The following is a 26,833-nucleotide window of genomic DNA, read 5'->3' as shown; positions in this document are numbered from 1 at the left end:
TCAAACTAATAGTTATATCATAATTAATAACTTGTATTTTTCATCTACTTAAATACTAATCAACACTTTAAAGTTTAAATACATAATAATAGTTTGATCATGTGTTTTTTTTTTTTTTTTTCCAATTTTCTCTATTTCCACTATTCATAAATTTTATTTTTTAAAAATCAAATCAAATATTTATTTTTTAAAATATATTATATTGGTAGTTAGTAAAAAAATAAAAAAAATGACTTTTTGCTCTTGTGAATATATTAATGTAATAAGTAATGATAATTGTGTAATAATAATAATAAAAAGTAGGATAGTTTTACGGTGATTATTTAAAAAAATGAGACTATTATTTTTAAACGGACAAAAATGGTAAACAAGACTATTGTATTGAAACAAAAGAAGTACTAAAAATTAATTTTATATTCAAAATATCGTATTATTTCAATTCAAAATTTTTAATATTTAAATTCTAACAAAAATTCCAAACTCGCAACAAACACTCGTTATATACTATCCATTAAATACAATCTATAATAATTTTTATGAAAAAAATTAATACTATAATTAAATTTTTTATATTAAAATATTATTATTTTTTAATTAATTTGCATCGTATAACTAGATTTTTTATTTTATTTTATTTGATCATTTTACTCATTTGGTTAACACCGCCTTAATAAAATGAAAATAATAAATGGGAAAAAAGTTGAAAGGATAAGTCACGTGCGAGGCACGGTACGCTAAGGGTTACTATATAATCTACTTCGATTACCTTCTGTATTCCCCTCTTGTTTGGTTTCCTCTGGTTCGGCGTTCTGGTCTTCCGTCCGATTCGAGGTAGGAACGACGACTCCTGATCCGTTCATATATGGGCTGCTCTTCGATTCATGATTTTTCTATGTTTGTTATGCCTTGATAGTTTGCACAATCAATTTTTCCCTATCCAGTTCCTGTGCGTGCTCTTGGATTAGGGAAATAATTTGCCGCAGGTTTTGAATCGAATTCAGTACAATTTCCTTGTAAGTTTGTCAAATTGGTTAATGTATCGAATAAAACACGGAATAGCGAGTTTGATTTTGTAAAACGTGAGGGTTATGAACTCCGATGTTTTTCCGCGCTTTGAATTGGAGGTGAGTAATGTTTATGGAGGTTCGAGGAGAGTTTTATACGGTGGAAGAAGTAGGCTCTAAAATTGGAACAAGAAAAGGCTAGCGGATGTGCATATGAATAGTTTTGTTGATTTATCTACTTTGCCTGCATTAGGAAATGAATTGTTAGAAACTTGTGGATAGACAACAGCTTTTATGGTTTGATTCTTCTCCAATAAAGGAAAATTCGTTGTTATATTACACATGAGAATGTAACGTCTGGATAATTTTCCTAAAGAGAAATTGTTCTGTTTTGTTGAATGATGCTATTACATTTCTTCTTCCTTATTGTCAATGTTACAATATGTTTTCAGGGGATACTACGGTTTAAATTGAGATGTCGCTGAGTAACACTGTTGCTACTCCAATCACATTGCCGCCTACAGGTATGCTGACCTCCTATGATCAGAACAGCTGAATACTTGGATCATCATACTGTTGACGAATGATTTGTGTGGTTAAATTGCTTCATCTGATTATTTATCAGTTAGAAAAAGTGATGTTGTGCTGAATCTATGTACTTAAAAAAAAAAAATTTCTGTTTACAGTTCGATTTGAGGATCAGTTCCTAAAGATTAGGAAGAATGTTCTATTCAGACCAATGGGCCTGACGCCCCTTCGAATGCAATTTCAGTCTGTTGGAGGACGAATCATAACTTATACTCCCCGAGTCAAGCACTCTTCTGTAATATGTGCTGCTGCTCTGGTAATTTTACTTTATTCTATGCTTCTGACAATGAGCAGTAATTAATTCATTAAGAACATGATCTTTATTTGTTTCGCTTAAATCTATCCTACATTTAAATTTGCTGTACGCTTTTCTTACTAGACAAAACAGCACAAGTCTTAGGTCCTTAGATTTCTGATATATCAAAGTGTAGATTGGGCTTGGTTTCTTCCTGTTTACGCCTAAAAAATGTGAAACTTCATGTGGAGGGTAATGTCTAGGAAGACACTCTTATAATTTCTGAACTTGGTGGTGAAAATTTTGGTTGTTCCAAGGTTGTGAAGGCTTCTAGCTTCTAGCTTCTAGCTTCACAGTTTGGCTCACAGCAACCTGTGGAAATGCATTTAATTCTTTCAGGAGGCACTAGAACTCCTCCCTAATAAACTATGTTATTGATATGCGGCTTACTTCCTAAATTTCTGGACTGCAGAGTGCTACCTGTGCCGCAGAGCAAACCCAAACAGTAACACGGCAATCATCTACAATTACTGTGGCGCCTATTGAAGGTAATCACACATTTTCTGTTCCTGTTTAAAGTATTTGCAAAGCTGGATGGTCAATACTTTGAATAGATTCTCGAAATCTGCGTAGATCAAGTTCAAATTCTTGAGCTACACAAGTTTTGGGGTTCGTAGTAGATGAATCGTTTTTACCTATGGCGACATTTATAAAGAGGGGGGGGACATTTGAGAAAATTCTATATAAACAACAAGTTTCAGGGTGTGAGAAACATTGTTTGTCAACTGCAGGAAAGGAAAAGTCCCCGGAACTTGATGATGGTGGATCAGGTTTTCCTCCACGTGATGATGACGATGGTGGCGGCGGAGGTGGCGGCGGTGGTGGCCACTGGTCTGGTGGGTTCTTCTTCTTTGGTTTCCTTGCTTTCCTGGGTTTCCTAAAGGATCAAGAGAGTGAGGGGCCATACCGGGACGGAAGGCGCAGGCGATAAGAGTTTGGATGATTGTCCTTGGGCTTTCTGTGTGTGATCTTCTTTGGCTGCTGCTGCAATACAGAATTTTATGGAGATTCATTATTTGATCTGAACGCAAGTTTACACTTTTCTTGTGCTAGTTATACCTCCTTGATACATCTGTCCATCGCGAAACTAGTCATCTTCATTCATAAAGATAGTGTGGCTATCCATTTCTGGGTTGCATCATCAATCAGTCTCATCATTGTCTGTCTTTTTGCAGGGTATATTTGTGTCTTAGGTGAACCAGAAAATCAAAAATTAAAAATTATCATCTATTATGGTTGCATATTTAAATTTAAGTGGGATTTTCGTAATTGTGAGATCGGTTGAATGCGAAAATTGAGACAGGATTTTAGACGCAAAGGTTAGCTAGCTAGCAAGCATTGCAAACCCATAATATTGAAGAGTTTGAAGGAAGGGTACTCGTAGATCAACAACGTACGCACATATGGCCATTCGTTTCAAGCGCAAATTTTGTTAAGGGGAAATGAATGTAATAATGATAAACCTAGCACAAGAATTTAACATGGATGTTGCGTTACACATTCGTATAGTTTAGCACAACAACCAATGACATTATTCATCAAATGAATTTGCCATACAGGAATAGGAATAGGAATAGGTATGCCTCAGGGAGAGGAGAACAAACAGACATGCAAATCACATCACGGTCAAGTACCAAATCTATTGATCGATTAATTAGTTGAGATAATAATAAGTGATGAAAATTTAAAAACTCATTAGCCTACCATCATCCGACATAAACAAAACCCAAAGCAAAGCAAGATCCAAATCCTAAAAGAGAACCAAAACAAAACATAAGTAGAAAAAGAGAAGAGAAAAGGGAGGGGAAGGGGGGTAGAAGCAACAAATACCAGCTAGAGACAGGGCAAGGCCATCCCATCTTATATAATAATTAATTTAGTCGACTTCCTCCATCTTGCTGCCATCGGCATCAGCATCGCCATCAGTCTCCTCCAAAGCCGGCATGTCAGCATCAGCATCGGCGCCATCCTCATCGATGCTCAGCCCCAATTTCAACATCCTGTGGATTCTATTCCCAAACATGTTGGGGTCATCCAGACTGAATCCGGAAGTCAGCAGAGCAGTCTCAAACAGCAGCAGCACCAAGTCCTTCACAGACTTGTCATTCTTGTCCGCATCAGCTCTCTTCCTCAGCTCATCCATGATGGGGTTCTCAGGGTTGATCTCCATTGTCTTCTTGCTCGACATGTACCCAGCCATGCTCGAGTCCCTAAGAGCTTGCGCCTTCATAATCCTTTCCATGTTAGCAGTCCATCCGTATTCCCCAGTCACCAGACAGCAAGGAGAGTCGACCACACGGTCTGAGACAATAACCTTCTCAACCTTGTCCCCAAGAACATCCTTGATCACCTTGCACAGCCCTTCAAACTGCTGCTTCAGATCTTCCTTTTTCTTCTTCTCGTCCTCGCTCTCATCCAGCTTCAGACCTTCCTTTGTGGCAGACACAAGTTTTTTCCCCTCAAATTCCTTCAACTGACCGACAGCATACTCATCAATCGCATCCACCATGAACAGGACCTCATATCCCTTCTTCTTTAGCTTCTCAAGGAAGGGAGAGTTCTCCACAGCCTTGCGGCTCTCACCGGTAATGTAGTAGATGTCATTCTGGCCTTCCTTCATCCGAGTCACGTAGTCCTTCAAGCTCGTCATTTCATCACCACTCTTGGTTGAGTGGTACCTCAGCAACTCAGCAATCTTTGTCTTGTTCTGGGAATCCTCGTGGATTCCAAGCTTGAGGTTCTTCGAGAAAGACTCATAAAATTTGTTGTAGTCTTCCTTGTTCTCAGCAATCTCAAAGAACAGCTCTATGCACTTCTTGACAAGATTCTTGCGGATGACCTTCAAGATCTTGTTCTGCTGCAACATTTCACGGGAAATGTTGAGGGGCAAGTCCTCAGAATCCACAATACCCTTAACGAAGCTAAGATACTCAGGAATCAACTCCTCGCAGTTATCCATGATGAAGACACGGCGGACATAGAGCTTAATATTGTTTGGTTTCTTTCGGGTGTCAAAGAGGTCAAAAGGTGCCCTCTTGGGAACAAAAAGAATTGCCTTGAACTCAAGCTGCCCCTCAACTGAAAAGTGTTTGACAGCCAAATGCTCCTCCCAGTCATTAGTGAGGCTCTTGTAAAAAGCAGCATACTCTTCCTTGGTGATCTCCTCTGGCTTCCTCATCCAGATTGGCTTCTGCTTGTTTACCAGATCCCATTCATGAGAGACTTCCTTGATCTTCTTCTTCTTCTTCTCAGCTTTCTCCTTCTCTTCATCAACCTCCTCAACCTCCCCTTCTTCATCCTTCTTCTCCTCCTCGTCCTCATCATCTGAGATTTCTTTCTCTGTGGTCTTCTCAACCCAGAGAGAGATAGGGTAGCTGATGAATTCAGAGTGCTTCTTGACCAAGTCCTTCAAACGGCGCTCCTCAAGATACTCAAGCTGGTCTTCTTTGAGAAAGAGAGTGATCTTGGTGCCTCTACCAAGAGGTTCACCAGATGTGTCCCTTGTAACAGTAAAGGATCCGCCAGCTTGGGATTCCCAGACATACTGCTCATCATCATTATGCTTTGTTGTGACAACAACCTTCTCAGCTACTAAGTATGCTGAGTAGAAACCAACACCAAACTGCCCAATCATGCTCACATCAGCACCAGCAGCAAGTGCTTCCATGAATTCCTTGGTGCCAGACCTTGCAATTGTACCGAGATTGTTGACCAAATCTGCAATAAAAAAAACATATTAGCATCAGTCATTCATAACAAACTTAGAATGAATCAGTCTCCATAAATAAATGGAATGAAAATATTGATACTGATACTAACCTGCCTTGGTCATACCAATACCACTGTCAATAATTGACAGGCTGTTGTTAGTTTTGTCAGGAATGATATGGATGAAGAGCTCAGGCTGCGCATCTAGCTTGCTTTTGTCAGTCAAGCTTTCAAAACGGATCTTGTCCAGAGCCTGAAGGGGCCATTTATAATGAGAATCCAAATACACAAATTGAAATCCACGGTAAGAGCAATTAAATAGCCACCACATAAAGAACACGAGCAATTGCAAATAAACCTCAGGTCGGATTTCTACATGCCCTGAACGAGGCACAAACATGGACAATGAATTACGGGGTAAAATAGCATAACTAACAAATAAAATTGCAGTGTAACGAATAAAGACAATCTGCTCATATATTTTTCATTTTGCACCGTAAAAACATAGTCACTTCGCTGTAACAGAACGTTGACAAGTTCAACACACAATGACAGCTTCCCAAAAATGTCCAATTTCAATTTCTACGCATCACATATTACCCCAAAACATCCACAGTAAACAGATCTAATCAAAAGGGTAAGCATAATTTACATACAAATAAAAATCATAAGAAAAACGGGAAAACCAGGCATGCCGCCACATAATCACATCTTAGTTCCCGAAAAGAATAAGGAAAAGACACTTACATCAGATGAATTACTGATTAACTCACGGAGGAAGATCTCCTTGTTGCTGTAAAACGTGTTGATAATCAGACTCAAAAGCTGATTAATCTCCGCCTGGAACGCAAACGTCTCGGTTTCCGCCATATTTGCGATCTCTAAGCAACAGCAGAAGCAAAGCGAAAGAAAATAGCAAATCTACAAACTGCGAACGAGGAAAAATGAAGAGGCAGTGAGTCGAGAAATGGGAGAGGGGTTTATATAGTTCATCAGTTAGGGTTTCTAGAGAGTTCGGAAGCACCGTCCTTATTTTTAGTAGTTGTAATATTTTTTATTTCGAATTTCTTGGAGAGAAGTTAAATGTGGGTCCCGCGTGAAAATTCAGGTCCGCTTTTCTGCCATGGCAAAATTGGATATGGATCACGTAATAGTTACTGGGTCGGATCTTGTGGGATAAAATGAAATATTACTTCCACGTCAAAATACTTGCTAATTTTTGGTTTTGTTGTTTTGTGACTGTATCGTCGGTTACAATATAAATATATATTATTTTAATACTATTTAAAATTTAAAAGCATTTTATTTTAAAATTTTAACTATTTTATTTTTTTTTGTTTATGATTAATTTATAAATTGTATTGATAAAAAATAAAAAATAAAATTGCAAACGTTACATTTTTAAAAAATAAACATATAATAATAACACAAATTGTGACAAAATGAATATTTAAAAAAGCGCTCTCGTTTCCGTGTCTTTGATTGCAAAAATGAAATGTTTTAGATACTATATTTTAAAATTACATTACATGCATTACTATTTTTTTATAAATATTATATTTAGTAACTACTAACAAATATTAATAAAATGTTCAATGTTAAGCCATTTCATATTAAAAACATAATATGCTGAATATTGAAGTTGAGGACATTAAAACATATAGGAAATACAAATCAATACTATTTAATGCATGATTTCCAATATAATATACTTATTTTTTCTCACAAAATATTATTCAAATAAAATTCAAATCTAATACTCTATATCATATCAATTTCAAATCAAAATCAAAATAAAAATCAAACATACTGACAAATCATTCTAACAATAGTAAATATATATGTGTGTGTGCCTGTTGTTTACTTGTAAATATCACCAAAAACATGATGCAACAATGCAAGAATTTGCAATCTCAATGGCCATATAGTATGTTGTTTCTGATTCAAAACTATGTACCAAAACAATATGTGCACGTATACATACAGGCAGTCATCTCACAAATCCATCTCTATTTAATGGCCCATGTATGTACTAGATATACTGGAAATATATATATATATATATAAAAGGCAGATCAAACATATATATCAAAAACCATTTCAGAAAATTTGTTGGAAAAGGAAGAGGAAGAGCATTGCAAAACAAAGTAAGAGAGGATTAAGAAAACAAACTCTCAAGAATTACATCCTCTGAAGTGAGGCTTCTATGGGTGGATCATCAGTTTACCGCGAGGTATGGATCGACTCCTTCGGAATTCCAGGACACCTGATGAGTTGCTGGCTTCCTTCCCGTTCGAGAATTTGTTATCCCGGGCTCCAATTGGCGAGGAATCAATTGGCTCTATGGTTTCCCTGTTTGAGAAAGAAAGTGAGCTGAATGTACTGTGATGGCCTAAAGTTTCCAACAAAAATATTAGAGTAATACCTTTGATCAATGTTTCGAGAGTTTGTGTGGGGATTCTTGACGCGGGGAGCACCGGATGCCGGCGCCAGTCTAACTGGCACAAGCTCATCTTCGGGGTCTAAAAAATCTGTATTCTGAGCCTCCTCGAAAAATTTATCCGAGTCAATGTCAGAAAGCAGTGTTTCAGAAGAATTGTTGGACTTGGGAAGTTTTGCCAAAGCCTGATGCTTAGTCTTGATCTTACTCTCTTGTTTGCCTTTTCTGATGCCGCCTTGGCGAATATTCAGTGCTTGTTTAAACTGCTCTTCTTCATGTGGAGGGTGAGGTTTTCGAATCGTCACCCTTGAGAAGCTGTTCAAGGCATCTGAAATAGCCGTTTCTTGTGAAACTTGATTTTGATGTGCGGGCACAACTACTGGAGGGGCATTGGTAATAGATTTGCTGACTGATATACTAGCAGGGAATGGCGTTTTAATGACTGGCAAGTTTTCGGGTAAGTTGGATTTTGCTTTTGTTTTGATTGTGGCAACTCTGTCAGTGGATGTCGATCTTCGAACTGGAGGAGATGGGGATCTTGGTTTGGTGGAGCTCACTGCTCTTTCTTCAGACAGGACAGGCAGTTTCGGCAGAGCATCTTTGTCACTGAATTTGGAGGGATATTGAGACCTTCTTTGCTTACCAACAGAACAGCTTCTCACCTGAAAATTAGCTTGCCATTTAAGGAAGTTTGAACCACAGCAGAGTAAGAAATGTAGCAAAGATTATACAAATACACCTATTCTATTTTTCATAATCAGAAGCCATATTTTAAGGTTGTTGATAAGTTAAGCCACAAGTCATTCAGTGTTTCCTCATTCCATTTTTAGATTTAAAATAAACATACATGGATTTGGGATGTTTTGGAGGGACACAGAATGAAACTGTAAATGGTTTCATTTGAATACAATATGAGACTGGGGGTACCTCTATGGTTTGTGGATCAACATGCTTCTCACTGATCTCAGGTTTTGGATTGCTCTGTTTCGCCATCCTAAGAGGTGAAGCTGCGCCTCGAGTATTTGGGCGGCTTTTCAGTTGCTCCAATTCAGCCTCCTTCCTTTCGAGCGATGTTCGAAGGTTGGATATCTTAAACAAAATTAGAATAATAGTAAAGCGAGCTAGTAAGCCATTAAGGGATAAGAAGGAATCAAGACTCAATTAAAGTATTAGAACAGACCTCTTCTTTGCATTCTCTAAGTTCACAGGTTTCCTTGTTAGATTGAGCTGCCCCAAGCTCCACCGTGGCTACTCTTTCAGCAAATTTCAATGTGCTGAATGTCTCTCCGAGAGCATTAACCTCGGGGTTTATGTGCACAAACATCAGTGTTTTAGCATGCCCCCCTGTGGATAAAATGAATGCGGTAAAAACGTGATGCACGTCCAAGCAATCATCTAAGCAAGTTCTGTTGTGAAAGGAAACTATACATATGCATATGTATAAGTAGTTCTCAACAACCAACAATGGAAGAGTGAACCGTATCTGGGTGGTGTTCAAAGTAGGGTGCATAAATGCAGTACCTAAAGAATCTTGTAAAACTTGCGTTAGCTTGCTATTTCTGTAAGGAACATGAGAACTTTTTTGTGCCAGAGCAGCAATGACATCTCCAAGGGCGGATAGAGACCTATTAATATGTTGAGCTTCTTTCAATCTATCTCCAACAGCTTCAGATCTATCGACTCTCTCACTTCCAGCAAGATCTACTAGGTGAAGGCAACCTTTCAATGTGGAACTTGAAATCAATTCTTTCCCTCGAACATGAACTGTCAAAATGCTGCAGCAGAAGAGGTCAATTATTGATTCGATAACATAAATAACATATCCTGAGTGGAAATCTATACACTTAGAAGTATTTAAAATTACCTATGAGATCGACTACTGCGCTCATTCAAAGCTGTGGCACCAATAGCTCGATTTCTTTGTCCAATTCTCATTAAATCAAGAACATCTTGAGTACATTTTACAGGAATCAAACTTGCATCAGGAACATTGAGCCCATTGAGCTGGGAGTTGTTACGAATATCTAACGTGTGCATAATTAAGGACAAAAAGATTTTTTATCAAGGAAAAACCATCATGCGCGAAATAAAGAAATTCAACAAGGATATCTTTGATTACTCCCATCCATGACTAACAAATCCCTCACTTGTTCATTGTATATTTCAATCATTTGGACTCCAACTTCATATTTTATGACATCCATTCTGGCCTTTGATATGTGGAATAGGTCCCGGAGAGCACGATAATTCACTCCCCATGTCTCCTCCGTTGTCAAGTCTGGACCACTCTAAAAATGGAAGATAATAAAATGTTGAAGGGTGTTGAAAAGAAAAAGAACATACAAAATTAGTATGCTTGAAATATATTGCATGTTTGTGAATATTATGCTGCAAAAAGGATCAGTTCTCTTAAATATACCATAGCAAGATTATGTAATTACAAATTACCATAGTGTATGTCTTCCCAGAGCCAGTCTGACCGTATGCAAATATACAAACATTATATCCATCAAGAACAGATCTCACCAAGGGTTGAGTATCTGCATATATTTGACCTGCAAATTGATGGTCAAAAAGAATAAAACTGATTAATTTTCAAAACCTATATCCTGTATCCAAGCACAGGACCCATAGTTCTTGTATACAAGACAAATTTTGAATAAGAAAAATGTCAATAGACTATCTGATCCTCCAATGAATATCTTCAGATGTCTATTTGAATGTTTTTATAAAGATAAAGCAACTTGAAAAAATGGTTGAAAAAGAACATACGCTGTGTTGCATTAGTTCCAAAAACTTTGTTGAACATGAAGATCCTCCTTGCATCTTTACCCTGCCTGTGTGGATTAACAATCATAATACTTCCATCTTCTCCAATGTAATCTACGGTGGAATGCCCATCTGATTGCCCAGATAGGAAAGGCCTTACCCTACAGTAAACTCTAATAGTCCCTGTAGAGACAGCATTAGAATTTATTAACTCTCACTAAGTGCATAAAATTTTATGTAACTTCGAAAATGAAAACCTTTAAGGTCTTGGACTTGATTATATAGCAAACGGTTTTCCTCCAAAACTGTGTGATATGAAGCAGCTGCGACCTCAAGACCCTTGACATGGTGTCCTGATCAAGCAATCATTTTATCAGTAGTCTACACTAACGATGAGGTGCGAAATAAAATGTACTTCTAGGTTATACACAAAGTATTAGTACTATACAGGGAACTGCTTGCACAAAACACACACAGAAGAAAAAGAAAAGATTAAATAAATGAATGGAATGAAGAAATGAGTTAATATAAACAAATCGTAGTTTCTCACCCAGCCATAGAAGTTCCTTTTCCCATCCCAATTGTGTCCGATAGACTTCTTGCTTGGTCTCAATATAAAGAGCTTTTAAATCCTGAAAATTGTTGGATTTGAGACAATAAATAAGATATACTGAATTATATTTATGCAAACCAGCATAAAAACCATTATATATGTGGAAAACAGTATCCCTCTTTACACAAGTCATACCTCCAATGGTTTCTGCAGCAGATTAAGCATTTCTACATTAGAATGTGAGGGATGTTCCCTACTCTCTGCTTCTTTTTCAATTCCACCACAAATGCAAAAATCTGAAACATCGCTTGATACAAGACTTGTCCTTCTTTTTAAATACTTTGACGTAATGTCAATGAATTGAGATTTGTTATGAGGTGTGCAAGCTTTGTTCAAAACTTTCTTAAGAAATGATCCAAGCTGCAGTTCAGAAAAATAAGTATCAGTCAAACTGCCCACTCTTCATGAAATTTGGTTGTACTAGCTAGAAAATGAGATCGAAGAGGCAGCAGAGCAGTAGAGAACTATTTACTTGTTGCTAATACCTGATTGCCTTGGGAATCCAGCAATTCTGAGAAATCTTTAACAACCTTCCTTATCACTATATCAGTGACCTACATGTCTCAAACAATTAATTATGGCAAATGCTCTAAGAAAATGGAAAGAGAAATGTCATGGTAGATTCTTCTCTCTGTGTGTATATACATATTTCAAGTGGGAAATCTATAGAAACAAGAAACAGTCTATTTTTGAACAAATTGAATGTTATGGACTCCCACTTCAGATTGATGTCATAAAAGAACTAACTCTCATATACCTTTTTTCCTGAAACTTGTTTCATTCAAGTGCATATAAGCAATAGAATTAACACTAGGCTTTGTGCTCATGACATTTATCAGTCTCACCTACCATTGAATTTAAAGGGATGTCCTCAAATGCGTTTGTTTCTGTCACATAAGCTTGCAGGAGACCAATGCTATAATAATCAAACATGAAAGTGAGTATATTGGCTGCCCTGGAATCCTCGAGTGAGTTAGTGTATAAGTGGAAAAATTCCATCAGAGGATCATATTGGGATGATTCAGAATCATCTAGCGACTCATCAGCACTTTCACTGCTCACGACAGATGATGGAAGGTCTTTTGGTTGAGAAGTAATTCTCACTGTTCCTCCATATTTCCAGACACCAACGCCTCCAGATTGTTTCCATTCATAATACCCTTTCAAACATAAAATGCAGTCCACTACTTTGCTTGAAGATCCTCCCTGAAAATAAAATATGAAGGTCGCATCACATTTTATTGCTCTCACCGGAACATGGTTGCATATTCTTCTACAGATATGACATTAAACCACTTATGCATATTCTTTTGTTGCTTGAGTTTATTTATACACAGACCATTTCAACATCAATTCGAGCAGATGGAACTACAGTTATCGTCACCTTTCCTCAGTCTAATTAAGCTGTTGTATCTACAAGAAAGAGTAATTTATGGCGCTATCGCATTATATCTAGAAGCTTAAAATCGCAATAACCAGCTATTCAAACCTTTTCAACATCTGACGCTTCGAATGTGAGCAGCTTCATCCTGCCAACAGAAACGAGGAAGTTTCTCATGTTCTCAAAGTACTGAATGGCAGCCTGTGCTGCACCTTCCGTAGCCTGCACGTCCAACACTTCCACCACCTACACACATCACAAACAGGACAGGAACCATCACACATAGCTCCAAAGAAACACACATCTGCCGCGCGGACAACCGATTGCACACAGCTGTCTGCATTACCCGTGGCACCGCGCCGGGATTGACTTTGTTGAGGACATTGCAGAGAATAAGTCCACTTCGGAGCGCGAAACGGAACTCCTCCTCCGTCGGCTCCTTCGGAAGCGCCTCCGCCGCGCCACCGTCCATTTTCCGCAGCCATTGCGCCGCCTGGTGCCGCCGTGCAGCTGAAACACAAGCATGGAAGTCACACCGACAGTACGATCGAATTTTATAATAATATAAATATATAAATTAACTATAAAATAGCGAAATAATTAGAATCAAATATTTATGTGTGAGGGAATTATATTTACTAAATATTTTAAATAAATAAAATTGGGAGCGCCAGTTCTTTCGAGGATACCCGCTGAAATTTCAAATATTTCAGCCTCGATCCGATCCACTAATTTTAAAAACATATCAGCCGTAGATTCTCATAAAATCAACGGACGCGAATGCGCAATCCAGAATGTCTTGGATGGGCATTCTCATCCGTCGATAATGGTACATAATCTACGGCTCTCAAATGCTCCCCAGTCGATGAATTTCCAATATAAATTCTCCCCAGTTGCGAATTCTCGCCAGACGCAAATTCATCTGAATCCCTAACTGCGTTCCTTCTCTCAGAGAGTAATTTCCATCAGAAGAAGCGAGAATGTCTGGCCGGGGAAAGGGCGGAAAGGGATTGGGGAAGGGCGGCGCGAAGCGGCACAGGAAGGTGCTGCGGGACAACATCCAAGGCATCACTAAGCCGGCGATTCGGCGGTTAGCTCGCCGTGGCGGAGTGAAGCGTATCAGTGGCCTAATCTACGAGGAGACTCGCGGTGTGCTGAAGATTTTCCTAGAGAACGTCATCCGCGATGCCGTTACCTATACCGAGCATGCTCGCCGCAAGACCGTTACCGCCATGGACGTCGTCTACGCGCTCAAGAGGCAAGGCCGTACTCTGTACGGATTCGGTGGTTAGGGATTTCTAGGGTTAGGGTTTGGGTGATTAGTATGGATTGGTAAATTTTGAGATTGACCACAGTTGTCGTGTAGACTCCTATTTCCTTACAGTTTTCGTGAATGAAGTGAAATTTACTCTTCCATCCATCATCAATTTGCAGTTTCCTTGCTTACACTTTTTGAAAGATAATGATTGAAGCGAGAATTGTGGTGTCAAAAGCGATATGATTGTGGAATGCTGTAGGGTGCTTTTGACCGAGTGGCGTGGTTGAGGAAGTAGACCCACCGCTAAGGCCATCCGCACAGGATATCGAGAAAAAGAAGGCGGTGATTATGAGGTGGACCGCACGCCTTGAAACCGCCGATTAACCGGAGGTGGAGCTCCGATGACTGTAAGGTGAACGCCTCCACCATTCTCTCTAGCTATCAATACATATATAGGAATGTAGCAATGCATGTATGTATAGACATATAGTATATGGTGTATAGCATACCAGCTTCTTCGGCCTTTCTCTGAGCTAATCCACCGTAATCAATTATTTCATTGGCATATGGAGGTTGGGTGCTGCCGCCATTGATGCTGGTATGTGGAGTGATTAGATTTGAACTTCTGTGGCTTTCTTGTGGCATATTGAGTTGATCTCCCTGTTCGTGTCGCTTAGAGACTAACAGTTGAGAGCTAGGAAGAGAAGCTAAGGAATCTGTGACAATGGCATCTATGGAGACGTAATGCTATTGAATGATACAAAGACAATTGAATGAGAAAGTGGGGAGTAGCTGAATTGGTGAGGAAAACAAGTGATCAGACATGAATGCTGCTCATCATACAAGTTTTTGTCATGCATATAAGAAAAACACTGGGCTCAGTTCAGTTCTCTCTCTCTGAAAAGAAGGAGAAGGGAAAGAAGGCTTGAGGGAAGAGAGAAACAAATGGTATAGAATGGAAACGATGTCGTTTTGTTTTAATGTAAAATTGTATTTTCTTGGTTTTACTCATATTAGTATGTTCTCTTTTCTAGACCATGACTAGCGTTCTTGTTTGGACCATCATGATTTTGTGTCCACTACAATATAACTTATGGAATTACAAGGTATACGCTATATATTAAATTTGTCATATTCAAATACAACAGTTGACTTTAAATATATGTAGAGTGAATTTGAAGGTTGGAAGTTTTAAAAAAAGTCGTGACAACTGTTACAAAATTAATTACATAGGATTCTCTTTTGTCTAAATGATTGGCTCTTGTCATGCTTTTGTGTTTCTTCTCAATTTCTTGTTTGATTATATAATGTTTTTATTTGTCACCGAAATAAGTAGACAAAGGAGGTTGAAATCCATTTACGAGGAACACCGCCGTAAATTTGTTTTTGTGCTTTCTATTGTCACTCAATATAATAATCTAATTTAATTTCACTCCCAACATTATGAACTCGTGCTTTAAAAAGCGTGCTTCTCAGTTATTATCATGTTCACCCATTTTATTGTGTAAAATGATTAATATACATTAAGCATAGCTATTTAATCACTATGTTCTTAGTCTTTTGAATCTGGATCACCACTGTGAATTTGTAAAATCAATCTCTAATTAATCAGTAGTATTTTTAATGTCAATGACAAATAACTGGATTTTTCTTGTAAAAAATATACACACACAGTATTGGTAACAACTTTTAAAATGTGTGTGGTTCAAAAGCAAAACATTTAATGGCCATAAACAACTTATATGGGAAGTTGCCATAATTAATCGTACTTTGTATTTGTCTAAATTGTGAATGCGAAGAAAATTAAAGGTGGAAAAGCCTTCGTAGTGGAATTGCCTTTTGCTTTTATGGAATCGTTTTATATATTTATATTTTTGGGAAATGATAAAATAAAATCAATTTTATAAAAGGAGACAAGAATATCCAACATTGACATTCTTCACTTATTAAAAATGATTCCATGTAACAAAGCTTTTAACACATTTGGAAAATTTTAATTATTTATGAACAACAATTTTTTCAAAAAACATTAGGTTGAATACATATTATTACGAAAACATTATATTGAAAACCTAATTTTTTATTATTTAAAAAAAAATAAAAAAAAATCAATACTCTAAATTGGGAATTCCCTACATAGAATGCTAACAATACAGTTGCAAGCCCAATTATCCAAATTGGACCCAACATCAGCCCAATAAAAACTTGGGCCTAAATGTAATTAATTAAAAGGAGCTTGATGAAACGAACCCATAAAACTTTACGTACTAAGGCCTACTGATTTGAGCTTTGATTAACATATAAATTGGTTTATGTTATAATTTTAATTTAAACATAGCTACAATGAAAATTCAAACAGCAGCAAAATAGATCACGCTAAACCCTAATTTTATAGACAATACAATAAAATCTGTAAATTTAAAAACCATAGCAATAAAATCTGCAGTAAACTGCTAAATGCAAAATCTACCATCACCATTAACCCAGAAAAATGACTATGAAAACTCCATATATAATGACTCTGATTAAATCCAAACTCAACTCACATTAAATCCAAGGTTCTTTGCACAAATTTCTTGGGCAAGGCTCGAATTGCTCGGCACCGGACAGCAGTTGGATCATTTTTCAATGAAAAACAGTGGAAAACTTCAAGCCAGAAACACAGTGGCAAGTAATAACAAACAACCAAATCTAATTGCTATTTGTTGACAAATCCATTATAATAAAAGTAGAGTAATTTTTATAGAGTCCAGACAAATCACTCAAAAGGGAGATGAAACAGCATTCATCATATTCCACTAATTTCAAACTTGCTTAAAGTTAAGTATATAACCTAACCAACCCCATGAGCAAACAATCTAAGGGTGTGGGTGTGAACACTTGTATTTTCATCTAATTCAAATCTACAGGTGAAATATTTTTAATTCCCACCAAAAAACATCGTATTTAAAAAAAGAGCTTTCACTAAAAACAACATAAGAATACAAAACACTGAGTAAATATACCCAAAACCTCATTATCAGTTGCAACTTGCAAATTAGTACAAGGGGTCCCTTCCCTTCTCAATTGGCATTTCCTTAAGGTGGTTGCCTTGCTTGCTTCAGAGTCACCACAGACCATTATTCAAACCTCTTACATCTTCTAAAAGATTTCAAATATATTCACTTTTGCTTTTTCTATAAAGAAGTGATTTGCCCCACCATTATCAGAGATGTGTTCTCTCAGCAAGCTCCAAGGACCTCCAGCACCAGAAAGGATCTCAACCATCGATCCAAGAGTATCAATGGTGTGGACTCCTAGGTTTTTATGTTCTGGTAGCTTCCAAGAACCACTCCCTACCAAAAGCTGCTTTTTGCTATCTCCTTAAAAAATTTAATCCACTTGGCCAATTCTATTTAAAGAAATAATAAGCCATGTTTGTTTCTCTTCTCATTCCTCCAGGCTGAGGGTTTCTTAAACAATTCTTTCATTCACTAGACATAGATGGATCTCCCTCTCCCCCTACCACCCCCACCCCCCTATAAACCTCCATCCCACAGGCAAACCAAGCCATCTCCTCTTCGTCAGATAGTCCTCTCTAATGGTGCCAGGAATCAGAAGATTTCAACACCTGAAGCGCCACACAACAGCACTAAAGTCTCAACACGAGAGCGGCAAGATACGCCACAGAACAGGGCTAAGCTAAAAACAAGGGAGCAGCCAATTCTCCAACATCCTAAGAAGACTAATCCAATAGTATGGTGTGGTGCAATCCTATGTTTGCTCTTCAGCCTACTTCTCATCTTCTTTGGCATCATGACTCTAATAATCTATGTGGGTATTAAGCCAAGGAATCCTGTGTTCGACACACCAGAAGCAAGACTTAGTGTCATCTACTTGTATTCACCGGAATTTTTGAATAGTGATATAATATTTCTTGCTAATTTTTCTAACCCGAATAGGAAATTGGAAGTTAGATTTGATAACCTGCACATTGAACTTTACTTCTCAGAGACGTTGATAGCGAGCCAAGTTCTTCAGCCATTTAGTCTAAGGCCGAGAGAAGTGCGGGTGTCACCAGTGCATTTGCTGTCAAGCTTGGTCTATCTGCCTCCAAACCTTGCTCTTGAACTGCAAAAGCAGGAGCAGAGGAATCAAATAGTTTACAAGGTAAAAGGAATTTTCAGGGTCAAAGTTAAGCTTGGGATAGTTCATTATTCTTACTGGTTGCATGCAAAATGTCAAATGGAGATGACGAGTCCACCGGCGGGTGTCCTAATACGGCATAGCTGCATAACCAAAAGATGAGAGGCAGGAACACTCTTTTTCTTTAAGATCGAACTAAATGAATATTTTCTACTTCAAAGATATTAGATACAAAAAGGTCGAAACACACACTGCTTGAAAGATGCGGAAGGCTTGTGTTCTATGATAGGCTTACAAATTTGGCACACTTGTATACAGCAAAAGACTTAAATATAATCTAATGATTGTATATGTATAGATAATTTGATAATTTCAAACCCTTCCAATGGTTTAAATCCAGTAAAGCTTAAAGAGGGATATACTAATGGGACAAAAAGATTAACCACATCCTTTCCACTAAGTTCATCATGTGATTACTTTGATGCATGTCTGCTTGATCAACTCTAACAAGTGGATCTACCTTTGAAACATAGTATCAATATTGTTGTAGAATATTGACCAAAAATCTCCAAAATGACACTCTGTAGTAAAGGCAACCAAAAGTAGGTCCAGCACAGCATACAGTACATGCAGAATATAAATCTATCAAAACTGGAGAAATATTATTAACTCACACAGCCATTCTAGTGTCCTCCAGTCTACACTCTACAGAGACCTTATCCAATCTTCTCTGCCTTTGTATTATCTCACAAGCCATAAAAATCATATTGCCACATTTTTTCACTATTTCAAATCAAGGATAGAAATTCAGAAGATCCTGACATCATCACAGAGAGTCCCAGGTCACAAAAATGGGCCATAATAGAATGACAAAATTGCTTGTTTCGTGTAAAGTGCATGGAAGGCATGCTCTGCTGAAATGAATATACCAAGAATGCTTGTCTAGCTTACCTCATAACTAGCAACACAGTGTGTTTCTAAGATAAGTTCAAGTGACATGCCTAAATACCAAACAAGGCAATCCCCAGGAAATTAAAAAATATGACATTAAGGAACATATGAAATAAGAGCACCAAACACCATCTAATACACTTATTAAATGTGTGCATGATCAGTATCAATAACACAACTTTCCTGTTTTTGTTATATTCAGAAAATCATTATTGATACAACTAGCATCACTAAATTTAAATACGTGTATATGTCCAAACAACAAGCAAAACAAAACCTTAACCACAGTAAACTTCACCCAGATTCAACTTCCGATGGCGTTTTTGCCTCAATCGACAAAGCATGCAATCCACTATCCAATTCATCTTGCAACATGCTATAAATCAATCTATGCCTCTTAACCAAACTCTTCCCCTCAAATTCTCCCGAAACCACTCTCACATTGAAATGTGTCTCTCCATCACTCCCCCTAACACCAGCATGCCCAGCATGCTGATAGGAAATATCCTCAACTTCTACTTTTACAGCCCTCAGTTCCTTTTCAAGCTTTTCCTTAATTCTCCTTCCTCTACTGCCCAATGCACTCCCATTACCTAACCCCTTCAGATCATCACCAGTTTCCATAGCCACCACTCCACCATTTTCACCACTGTCATTCAACACTCCCTCTGAATTTTCTACAGAGCTTCTGCCAGAACTTTCATTGCTGGAATCACCGGCGTTCTGATATTCAATATACAATTGCAAAGCTTTCTTCTGCATCAGCTTCAACATGTTCAGAAATCCATTATTCCTAGAAGGAGTCAAGCTCTGCTGCAACCCAAGGAGCACCGCAAAATCAGGAGATACCCTAACAATCTCCTCCACCGGCCGCCCCGAAAGTCCTTGAACAAGCAAAGCAGCAAGCCCTTTAGTCAGCACCGAATCAGAATCCGCTTCAAAAACCACATTTCTATCGCTATCCAAATATGCCCTAACCCAAACCTGAGAAACGCAACCTTGAACCTTGTTTCCACTCGTTTTATACTTCGAATCCAAAGGCTTCAAATTCCTACCATAAAACAACAGCTGCTCGTACTTCGCCTTCGGCTCCTGGACTCCATGGAATAGCCTGACGATCTCCTGTAACTTCGGCGGGAGCTCCTCGATCGGCTGCAGAGAAACAGAAGATGATGATGACGAGGGTGAAGAAGAGGCGGAGCGGATAGGATCTCTAGTGGATACTCTCTCGATTGTGATGCTCTTGAAGAATAATTTGTGGGAAACGGGAATTGAATGCGGGATCTTCGCCAATACCGGAGCTGTAGAATGGTGGAAGAAGGGGGAGTGAGGAATTTTTGCGGAAATCGACATGGAGTCCGGAGACTGAGAATTCGGAATTGCAGACGAAGCTCTAGGGTTTTGAATTCGCAGTCGAGAAATGAACAACGACGTAGACGATGAAGAAGTAACAGCTCGAATTGTTTTCATTGCCAATCAACTATAAACTACAATCTGCGCCGCTGTCGTTTTGCAAGAACACCATTTGCAAATTGCAACCACTAATATTTAATTTTTTTATTCTATTCTAGAGCTTTTTTTTATTCTATTCTGGAGCGCTTATTTTTTTATTTCTTTTATAAGTTTGGTAAAATTTTATTTTAAATTTAATATTAAAATAATATTTGATGGAATATTTTGTAAAGAAAAAAAAAATATTTTTTTCAAAAAAATTGATAAATTTGAGATAAAGAAACATTATATTAAAGGGAATTACAAGTACTTACTCGTGTAATGTATATTTTATGTTTTTTATATTTTAATTTGAAGATAAGATGAGCCAATAAATAAAATAAAATGCACATTTTGGCAAGAGGATAAAAGAGCACAGCCAGCTGAGGTGCAAATACTCAACATTTAGTCTCAAGTTCATTTGTAAAAAAAAAATCGAAATATTTTTGCCCTCCGACACCGGAGAGAAAGTTCAATCGTCGTCCGTGCCGAAGTACCTGTCACCAAACTCGCCCATGCCGGGAATGACGCGGTAATATTCATTCAAGCCCATTTCGATTTCGGAAGTCACTATCTTTAGTCGAGGGAAGCGCTGGCAAACCACGTGTATCCCCCGAGGTGCCTGGGGATAAAATGAAAATCCGGTTGAGTTTTAAGCTTAAGGTCAAGGTTAAAGCTTAAGTTTAAATTTTTAGATGAAATGATCATTTGATAAACGACTAGAAACTCACAGAAATGAGATTAAGAAATATGATGTTCGACTCCGGCACGCCTTTGTTGATGATCAAAGAGATAGCTTGAACAGCTGAATTGCCTGAAAGACACATTCATAAAGGTAAGTAGAATGTACATCCTAGGGTAAAATACATACATATATATAATTTAAATTTTACTCCCGATGCATGAAACATAGGCTTTGTTTATTTGAAATTTAGTTTTAACACTCATTGTTTTCTATAAAAATATATTATTTCTCGTCATAAAACATAAAATTCAAATTAAAACTAAAAATGTGTAATAGCATTGTGGAACTTACCTGTCCCGAGAATCGGGTCCAACAACAAGACATGTCTGTCCGAGATGTCTGTCGGGAGTTTTTCGTATATAAGCTGCAGAAACAAAATGATGCGAGTAAAGAAAGAACGTGATCAGCATTGTTCGCCAGGAACTCGTAAAAAAGCTTTTCACAGACCTGCTGACCATTGTCGCCTTCTCTATGAATAAGGATCTTGCCAATTTTGATCCCTTTGCAGCATGCGCGTAAAGCGTTCTCCATGCTCTCACCGCTGAAAATGTTTCGAAAATGTTTCAGATACTAAAACCAGGGAAAGAAGAGGGAGAGATTGCTTTTGAACCTCCTGATGACAGAGACGCCGCATAATCGCTTGCAAAAGTCTACACCGGTGTACACGGATCCTGCAGGAATGGAGCGTCGCCACAAGCAAGCAATTGTGAAAATGATTTATATGAGAACTTCTGTATAAGCTAACTTGATAAAACCCGAGCTTTTCGAATACTAGCATATTTGGTCATATAAAGAAAATAGTTTTAACTTTAGTATCTTACATAGAACATTTTGAAGATGGATCGAATATATTGAAGGGCTCATAATAACTAGCGATGGTAATTGCTTACCGGTTGGAGTTATCACTTGCTTCTCTGTAAACGGAAGATGCCCAAGCCCGTGCTCGACAACCTGGCACAGATGAATTTCTGTAAGTAAAATGAGAAGAAAATTGTTTGCAACTATTCTTTTCCAATGATAAAATAATCCATATTGAAGACGGGCATACCAGACGTATCAGCCGATCAGCGTAGAAGATGAAATCATGCTTGGTGGTTTGAGAATCACGAATGAGTGTGTGCATACCACGAATCTGGACAAGACGAACAAGACTTAGAATCAAGATGAGTGAAAAGGTTAAATTAAAACTTCGGAATGAATATATTTGTAGAAAACAAGACCTGAAAAGTGGTATTGATGACATATAAATTGGGAAAGATTTTACAAAGATCGTGCTGGCCGAGCTTCGTGCGTATATGTTGGACAATCAAGTCGATGGCAACATGATTGTCTCCTCCCCGAGGAATGATAATGTCAGCATACTTCTTCGTGGGGAGTATAAAGTCATCAAAAGCAGGCTTAACAAATTTTGAGTACTGCATGGAAACCAGAAGCAAAGTTCAGTAGGCGAAAAACAAAAATTACTTCTAATTGTAAAATAGAATCAATTCCATTTTTTAATCTTATTACAAAACAAGACATTGCAAACTTGACATGTCGATTCTCACCACAACCAAGTTATCATCAAACAATCTGTTGAACTCAAATAAAGGGGTTGGGATCTGTTGCTACCTGATCGAGCACCATGTCAATGTCTCTACCCTTCTCAGCTGTGTCGCGTCTTATTCTTCTTGCCAGGCGTACATCAGCATCTTTGTTTTAGGAAAAGATCGACCGTAAGCTTTGAATCCAGATATCACACACGGAGCAAAAGACAAACACTAAAGTGCATGAAAAGTGGAAGATAAAAGATAAGAAACCTGTATCTACAAATATCTTCATGTTCATGGCATCTCTAATACGCATGTCATGGAAGACGAGTATACCTTCTAGGATTATAACATCTGCGGGATTTACCTGCCAAATATGAACAACGAAGATGAAGTGTGTATTGACTGAAGAAAACAAAGGATTTCCTAATTAAAGGAAAGGGTTAAGGGAATTACTCTTCGGGTGTGTACATCACTTTTATATGTCTTGAAATCATATTTCGGAACATCAACCGGCTGGCCATGTTTCAGTTTGTCCAATGTGCACAACAATTTATCAGTATCAAATGCATCTGTGAGAAACATGATTAAATGAAGTCAAGAGTAGGGAACAGCATCCGCGTATCATTCTAAAAGTTTCAATTGAATATAACATACACCTGGGATAGAATAATGTAAGTTTTAAAAAATAAATCAAAATAATAGCAACAATATAAAACTCACCCGGATGGTCAAAGTTGTATTCAGAGACATTTTTAAGTTCCTCAGGTGTCAAATTGTGATAGAAGGAATCCTGCCAATAAATTGTAAGAAAAAGAAAGTAAACCAGTTGAAGTGTGATCCATGATCGATCACTGTATAATAAGATAGCAAAAAACATCCAGTGATCCATGATCGACCATGTTCGAAAGCAATGAAAGAACAGAGGTCGAGGTTACTACGAAGAGAGGGGAGTGAAACCTGGTTAACCACCACAACACGCTGATCACGAAGCTGTTCGATGATCATATCACAAACAGAAGTCTTCCCAGATGCAGCACCTCCGGCAACGCCTGTGAATCCAATTCACGACTTACAATTAACACATCCATTTCAAATTTGTTAAAATGAATAATAGTTCACCATTGTCGTACCTATGACAAATGGCTGCTTGACATTTTCTGCAGCAGAATTAGCTGGCTGCTGAGCTTCGGAACCAGTTAGATCACCATTCTCTAAATGAAAACCAGAGAAATGAGCCCCAGATGAAGCTTCCATGAAATCATCGACTGCTGTCGAACCCATCGGTCAAGCTGTGAGCCATCCAATAGTATTACGTTTCAACAACTAGCAAAAAGATGACACACTTGAAAGGAGGATGGAGCACAAATTTCAATTAGAGATCATAAGATCCAAATCCTAACTAATGAATCTGCTTGGAACCAAACACAACGAAAACTTCTTTGAGTCCATACAATTTCACCTAAACAATCAAAAAGACAAGTGCCATTAGTGTCTCTTACGAGCATCCATCATACAACTAACTCATTCAACCTATTAACACATTTTCCTTTTTCAGCCGATACACCTAATCTCAGGACACCGCGAGTCTAACTAGTTTGGCACTACAATGTCTTTGTAACATTAACTTAACAACTACCTACAAATACAAGGTTACAATCACCCGATCACATCAATTCTAAAGCAAAGCCACTAAACAATAATCAAGAGTTAACAACCAAAGCCACTAAACCAAACAAAGACATCAGCAATTCTAAAAAAGGCTTAGAAAGTTACCAGACAGGAGACCATGAACCAACCCTATGACTCCACACAATCACAAGCCTTTCAATCACATGAATCCACTTAACTTGAAAAACAAACAAATGCACACCAACAGAACTTGAATTTACACAACTACATAGCCCACAGTAATTTGCCGCTAAAACCCATCAAACCCTAGGGGGGGAAATCGAATCTAATAAACACATGGATTTCAAACAAATTAATACTTCGAAGAGAAAATATACACTCCAGATTCCAGAAAACAACGCCGCAATGTAACCACACGCTCATGCACCAGGAATTCAAATTTACGAAACTGCAATTTCGTAGTCGAAATAAAACCGATTATGAGTTCCACTTTTCAGCTAAGCGAGACTGACCTAACTGTGGGCGGAAGAAGCAGCAGCTTCAGTTGGTATGGCGGAGCTCCCGATTCCTCAAAAAGTTGCAGCAATCGATACCGCCTGCGGTCCAAAGGGGTTGTGGAGTGGTGGGGGCACCGATGAGAGAGCGACTTGTGGCTGTATTTGTGAATGTTGCTTGAAAAAACTGTACGGTACTGTGTATGTAGTAGGTAGAGAAGGAAATTGCATACGGAATTTGGATAAAGATATTTTGAAGGAATTCCGAAAAGAAATTGGGAGGTTTTGGGTCATCCCTGGATTCTGATTCGTCGAGATTGTGTTGAATTGCGTTTGCTTGTTTGAATAGTGTTTTTTGGTTTCTGGGAATTCTCGGAGCTGAGTCGTTAGTGTTAATTGCAGCGTATGGTGTCACTTCTTGTATCTTTCCTGGAAAATTCTGGGCCGTGTAGGATTTTGGGCGTCATTCCTATTATTCATAACATTTTTTTTAAAAAAAAAAAATATATCAAATTAGACTTTTTTATATATATTAAAAAAATAAGTTTAATTCAAAATTATAATTATTCAAATTTCAGTTTGAAATTCAAATTCTCAAACAAACACACCAAAAGTTTATCTTATTTTTATTAACATTTATAGTGTAAAAATTTAATGGCGAATTTATTTACCTCGGTCCCACCACATGTCCACGTTGTTGTTTTTATCCGTCCACATTGCATGTCACTCTCTTTTTTGGAAAATAATTATACATTTTAATCTCATTTTAAATTTTTTAATTTATTTTTTTATTTTAATTAAATTTGTCTACAGTTAGCAGACATAGGATGGAGATAGTATTTTATACTGCACCAATTTATTTAGTTCTGTATAATTTTATTGTTTAATAATATTTTTATATAATATTATAATCTATATAAATTTTAATATATTGAAATATATAATTTGTTGTTTAAAAAAATTGAAATTATTAGAATAAATCAACATATATATTAGTACATTTAAATTTTAAATTTTAAATTTTTTAAATAATATATTTTGTTAAATTTTGTTAAAAATAATCGATTTTTTACAAAGGTAATAAATAATGAATAATTTTATTTTTTTAAAGATAATGAGAAATGTAACTAATTATCATAGTAAAAATTAAAATGATAATCATAAAGGTAACAAAAAAAAATATGATAAAAAATGTTCTAATATGGAAACTCACAAGTACATTTTTAGTAACCTCTCATCAAATCTGCAAATTAGACCGACAAGATAAATTAGACTATCACGAATCAATGATATATATGTGGCAGCTAAAACAGTACAAACACACATACATAGCAGGTTTAATTGATAGAAATTTAGAAAGTGTAAGGACAAAAAGTATATAGTCAATTCAGTCTTTCGTGGTTTTTTTTTTTTTTTTTCTTTTTTTCATTTGTTGTATTTTTTCAAATAAATGAAAATAATTCTCCAAACGGAGAAAATATATATCGTTAGGATGGCAATGAGTAGGGTAGACTCGAGATTCGACCTGAACTTACCTATTATTTGAGATCGGATTCAATTATTTAGGTATAAAATCTGGGTAGAATCTTAGGTCTAGTAATATATATGATTAGAATCTTAAGTCTAGTAATATATATGGTTAGAATCTCGGGTTCATCTATACATAGGAATGTCAATTCGTATTTTCAGGTCGTGTTTGTGTCGGGTTGAGTTGAGTTATGGGGTAAAAAAAAAAAAATTGTCAACCCGAATTCGAAATTTGATCTGAAATCCTAAACCCGAAGACGACACAAATTCTTTCATATCAGGT

At 37.2% G+C, this 26,833-nt stretch overlaps 7 protein-coding genes across 14 annotated transcripts; 3 read left to right on the top strand and 4 right to left on the bottom strand.

Annotated features, from left to right (window-relative positions):
* The first annotated feature begins 694 nt into the window (after nucleotides 1-694).
* Nucleotides 695-3,032, top strand: LOC127254778 (protein YELLOW LEAF 1, choloroplastic-like). Of its 2 annotated transcripts, none has more exons than XM_051280055.1 (5): nucleotides 695-831; nucleotides 1,457-1,528; nucleotides 1,691-1,848; nucleotides 2,300-2,375; nucleotides 2,619-3,032. In XM_051280055.1, exons 2-5 carry the CDS (start codon nucleotides 1,480-1,482, stop codon nucleotides 2,816-2,818), a joined length of 483 nt encoding a protein of 160 aa, XP_051136012.1. In that variant the 5' UTR covers nucleotides 695-831; nucleotides 1,457-1,479; the 3' UTR covers nucleotides 2,819-3,032. The 2 variants fall into 2 exon arrangements, with proteins under 2 accessions (XP_051136012.1, XP_051136013.1); XM_051280056.1 differs by lacking the exon at nucleotides 695-831 and adding an exon at nucleotides 941-1,013.
* A 475-nt stretch (nucleotides 3,033-3,507) lies between these two features.
* LOC127254776 (heat shock cognate protein 80-like) lies at nucleotides 3,508-6,564 on the bottom strand. The gene is made up of 3 exons (XM_051280053.1): nucleotides 6,343-6,564; nucleotides 5,707-5,848; nucleotides 3,508-5,604 (listed from the first exon to the last, which is right to left on the bottom strand). Exons 1-3 carry the CDS (start codon nucleotides 6,463-6,465, stop codon nucleotides 3,764-3,766), a joined length of 2,106 nt encoding a protein of 701 aa, XP_051136010.1. The 5' UTR covers nucleotides 6,466-6,564; the 3' UTR covers nucleotides 3,508-3,763.
* Nucleotides 6,565-7,483: 919 nt separating this feature from the next.
* Nucleotides 7,484-14,701, bottom strand: LOC127254189 (kinesin-like protein KIN-14F). 2 transcript variants are annotated; one of them, XM_051279140.1, is made up of 17 exons: nucleotides 14,566-14,701; nucleotides 13,145-13,308; nucleotides 12,907-13,044; nucleotides 12,267-12,623; nucleotides 11,903-11,971; nucleotides 11,553-11,777; nucleotides 11,355-11,436; nucleotides 11,062-11,157; nucleotides 10,808-10,987; nucleotides 10,484-10,590; nucleotides 10,145-10,323; nucleotides 9,900-10,064; nucleotides 9,557-9,810; nucleotides 9,216-9,379; nucleotides 8,963-9,124; nucleotides 8,021-8,697; nucleotides 7,484-7,947 (listed from the first exon to the last, which is right to left on the bottom strand). In XM_051279140.1, exons 1-17 carry the CDS (start codon nucleotides 14,699-14,701, stop codon nucleotides 7,800-7,802), a joined length of 3,303 nt encoding a protein of 1,100 aa, XP_051135097.1. In that variant the 3' UTR covers nucleotides 7,484-7,799. The 2 variants fall into 2 exon arrangements, with proteins under 2 accessions (XP_051135097.1, XP_051135098.1); XM_051279141.1 differs by lacking the exon at nucleotides 14,566-14,701 and adding an exon at nucleotides 13,488-13,668.
* On the top strand, nucleotides 13,695-15,092 carry LOC127254205 (histone H4). Of its 2 annotated transcripts, XM_051279175.1 has the most exons (3): nucleotides 13,695-14,468; nucleotides 14,629-14,654; nucleotides 14,734-15,092. In XM_051279175.1, exon 1 carries the CDS (start codon nucleotides 13,779-13,781, stop codon nucleotides 14,088-14,090), a length of 312 nt encoding a protein of 103 aa, XP_051135132.1. In that variant the 5' UTR covers nucleotides 13,695-13,778; the 3' UTR covers nucleotides 14,091-14,468; nucleotides 14,629-14,654; nucleotides 14,734-15,092. The 2 variants fall into 2 exon arrangements, with proteins under 2 accessions (XP_051135132.1, XP_051135131.1); XM_051279174.1 differs by having other exon boundaries at nucleotides 13,695-14,654.
* A 2,249-nt stretch (nucleotides 15,093-17,341) lies between these two features.
* LOC127254203 (uncharacterized) lies at nucleotides 17,342-18,558 on the top strand. 2 transcript variants are annotated; one of them, XM_051279171.1, is made up of 2 exons: nucleotides 17,342-18,205; nucleotides 18,287-18,558. In XM_051279171.1, the coding sequence occupies exons 1-2, from the start codon at nucleotides 17,540-17,542 to the stop codon at nucleotides 18,341-18,343; spliced, it is 723 nt and encodes a 240-aa protein (XP_051135128.1). In that variant the 5' UTR covers nucleotides 17,342-17,539; the 3' UTR covers nucleotides 18,344-18,558. The 2 variants fall into 2 exon arrangements, with proteins under 2 accessions (XP_051135128.1, XP_051135127.1); XM_051279170.1 differs by having other exon boundaries at nucleotides 17,342-18,558.
* A 646-nt stretch (nucleotides 18,559-19,204) lies between these two features.
* LOC127254198 (sufE-like protein 1, chloroplastic/mitochondrial) lies at nucleotides 19,205-20,636 on the bottom strand. The gene has a single exon (XM_051279161.1). The coding sequence runs from the start codon at nucleotides 20,600-20,602 to the stop codon at nucleotides 19,427-19,429; it is 1,176 nt and encodes a 391-aa protein (XP_051135118.1). The 5' UTR covers nucleotides 20,603-20,636; the 3' UTR covers nucleotides 19,205-19,426.
* A 311-nt stretch (nucleotides 20,637-20,947) lies between these two features.
* Nucleotides 20,948-25,443, bottom strand: LOC127254195 (uridine kinase-like protein 4). 4 transcript variants are annotated; one of them, XM_051279157.1, is made up of 16 exons: nucleotides 25,042-25,443; nucleotides 24,301-24,359; nucleotides 24,031-24,189; nucleotides 23,858-23,949; nucleotides 23,621-23,690; nucleotides 23,354-23,469; nucleotides 23,168-23,264; nucleotides 22,980-23,059; nucleotides 22,589-22,783; nucleotides 22,417-22,500; nucleotides 22,259-22,319; nucleotides 21,979-22,039; nucleotides 21,816-21,909; nucleotides 21,660-21,732; nucleotides 21,355-21,437; nucleotides 20,948-21,245 (listed from the first exon to the last, which is right to left on the bottom strand). In XM_051279157.1, exons 3-16 carry the CDS (start codon nucleotides 24,179-24,181, stop codon nucleotides 21,096-21,098), a joined length of 1,407 nt encoding a protein of 468 aa, XP_051135114.1. In that variant the 5' UTR covers nucleotides 24,182-24,189; nucleotides 24,301-24,359; nucleotides 25,042-25,443; the 3' UTR covers nucleotides 20,948-21,095. The 4 variants fall into 4 exon arrangements, with proteins under 4 accessions (XP_051135114.1, XP_051135113.1, XP_051135112.1 ...); XM_051279156.1 differs by lacking the exon at nucleotides 24,301-24,359 and having other exon boundaries at nucleotides 24,031-24,223; XM_051279155.1 differs by lacking the exon at nucleotides 24,301-24,359 and having other exon boundaries at nucleotides 25,042-25,441.
* Nucleotides 25,444-26,833: the final 1,390 nt, after the last annotated feature.

The sequence above is a fragment of the Andrographis paniculata genome, unplaced genomic scaffold (assembly GCF_009805555.1).
Source record: "Andrographis paniculata isolate CXL003 unplaced genomic scaffold, ASM980555v1 Contig52END, whole genome shotgun sequence".
Taxonomy (NCBI): Eukaryota; Viridiplantae; Streptophyta; class Magnoliopsida; order Lamiales; family Acanthaceae; genus Andrographis; species Andrographis paniculata.
The sequence above is the reverse complement of the archived record's forward strand: the minus strand, read 5'-3'. Positions and strand labels throughout refer to the sequence as shown.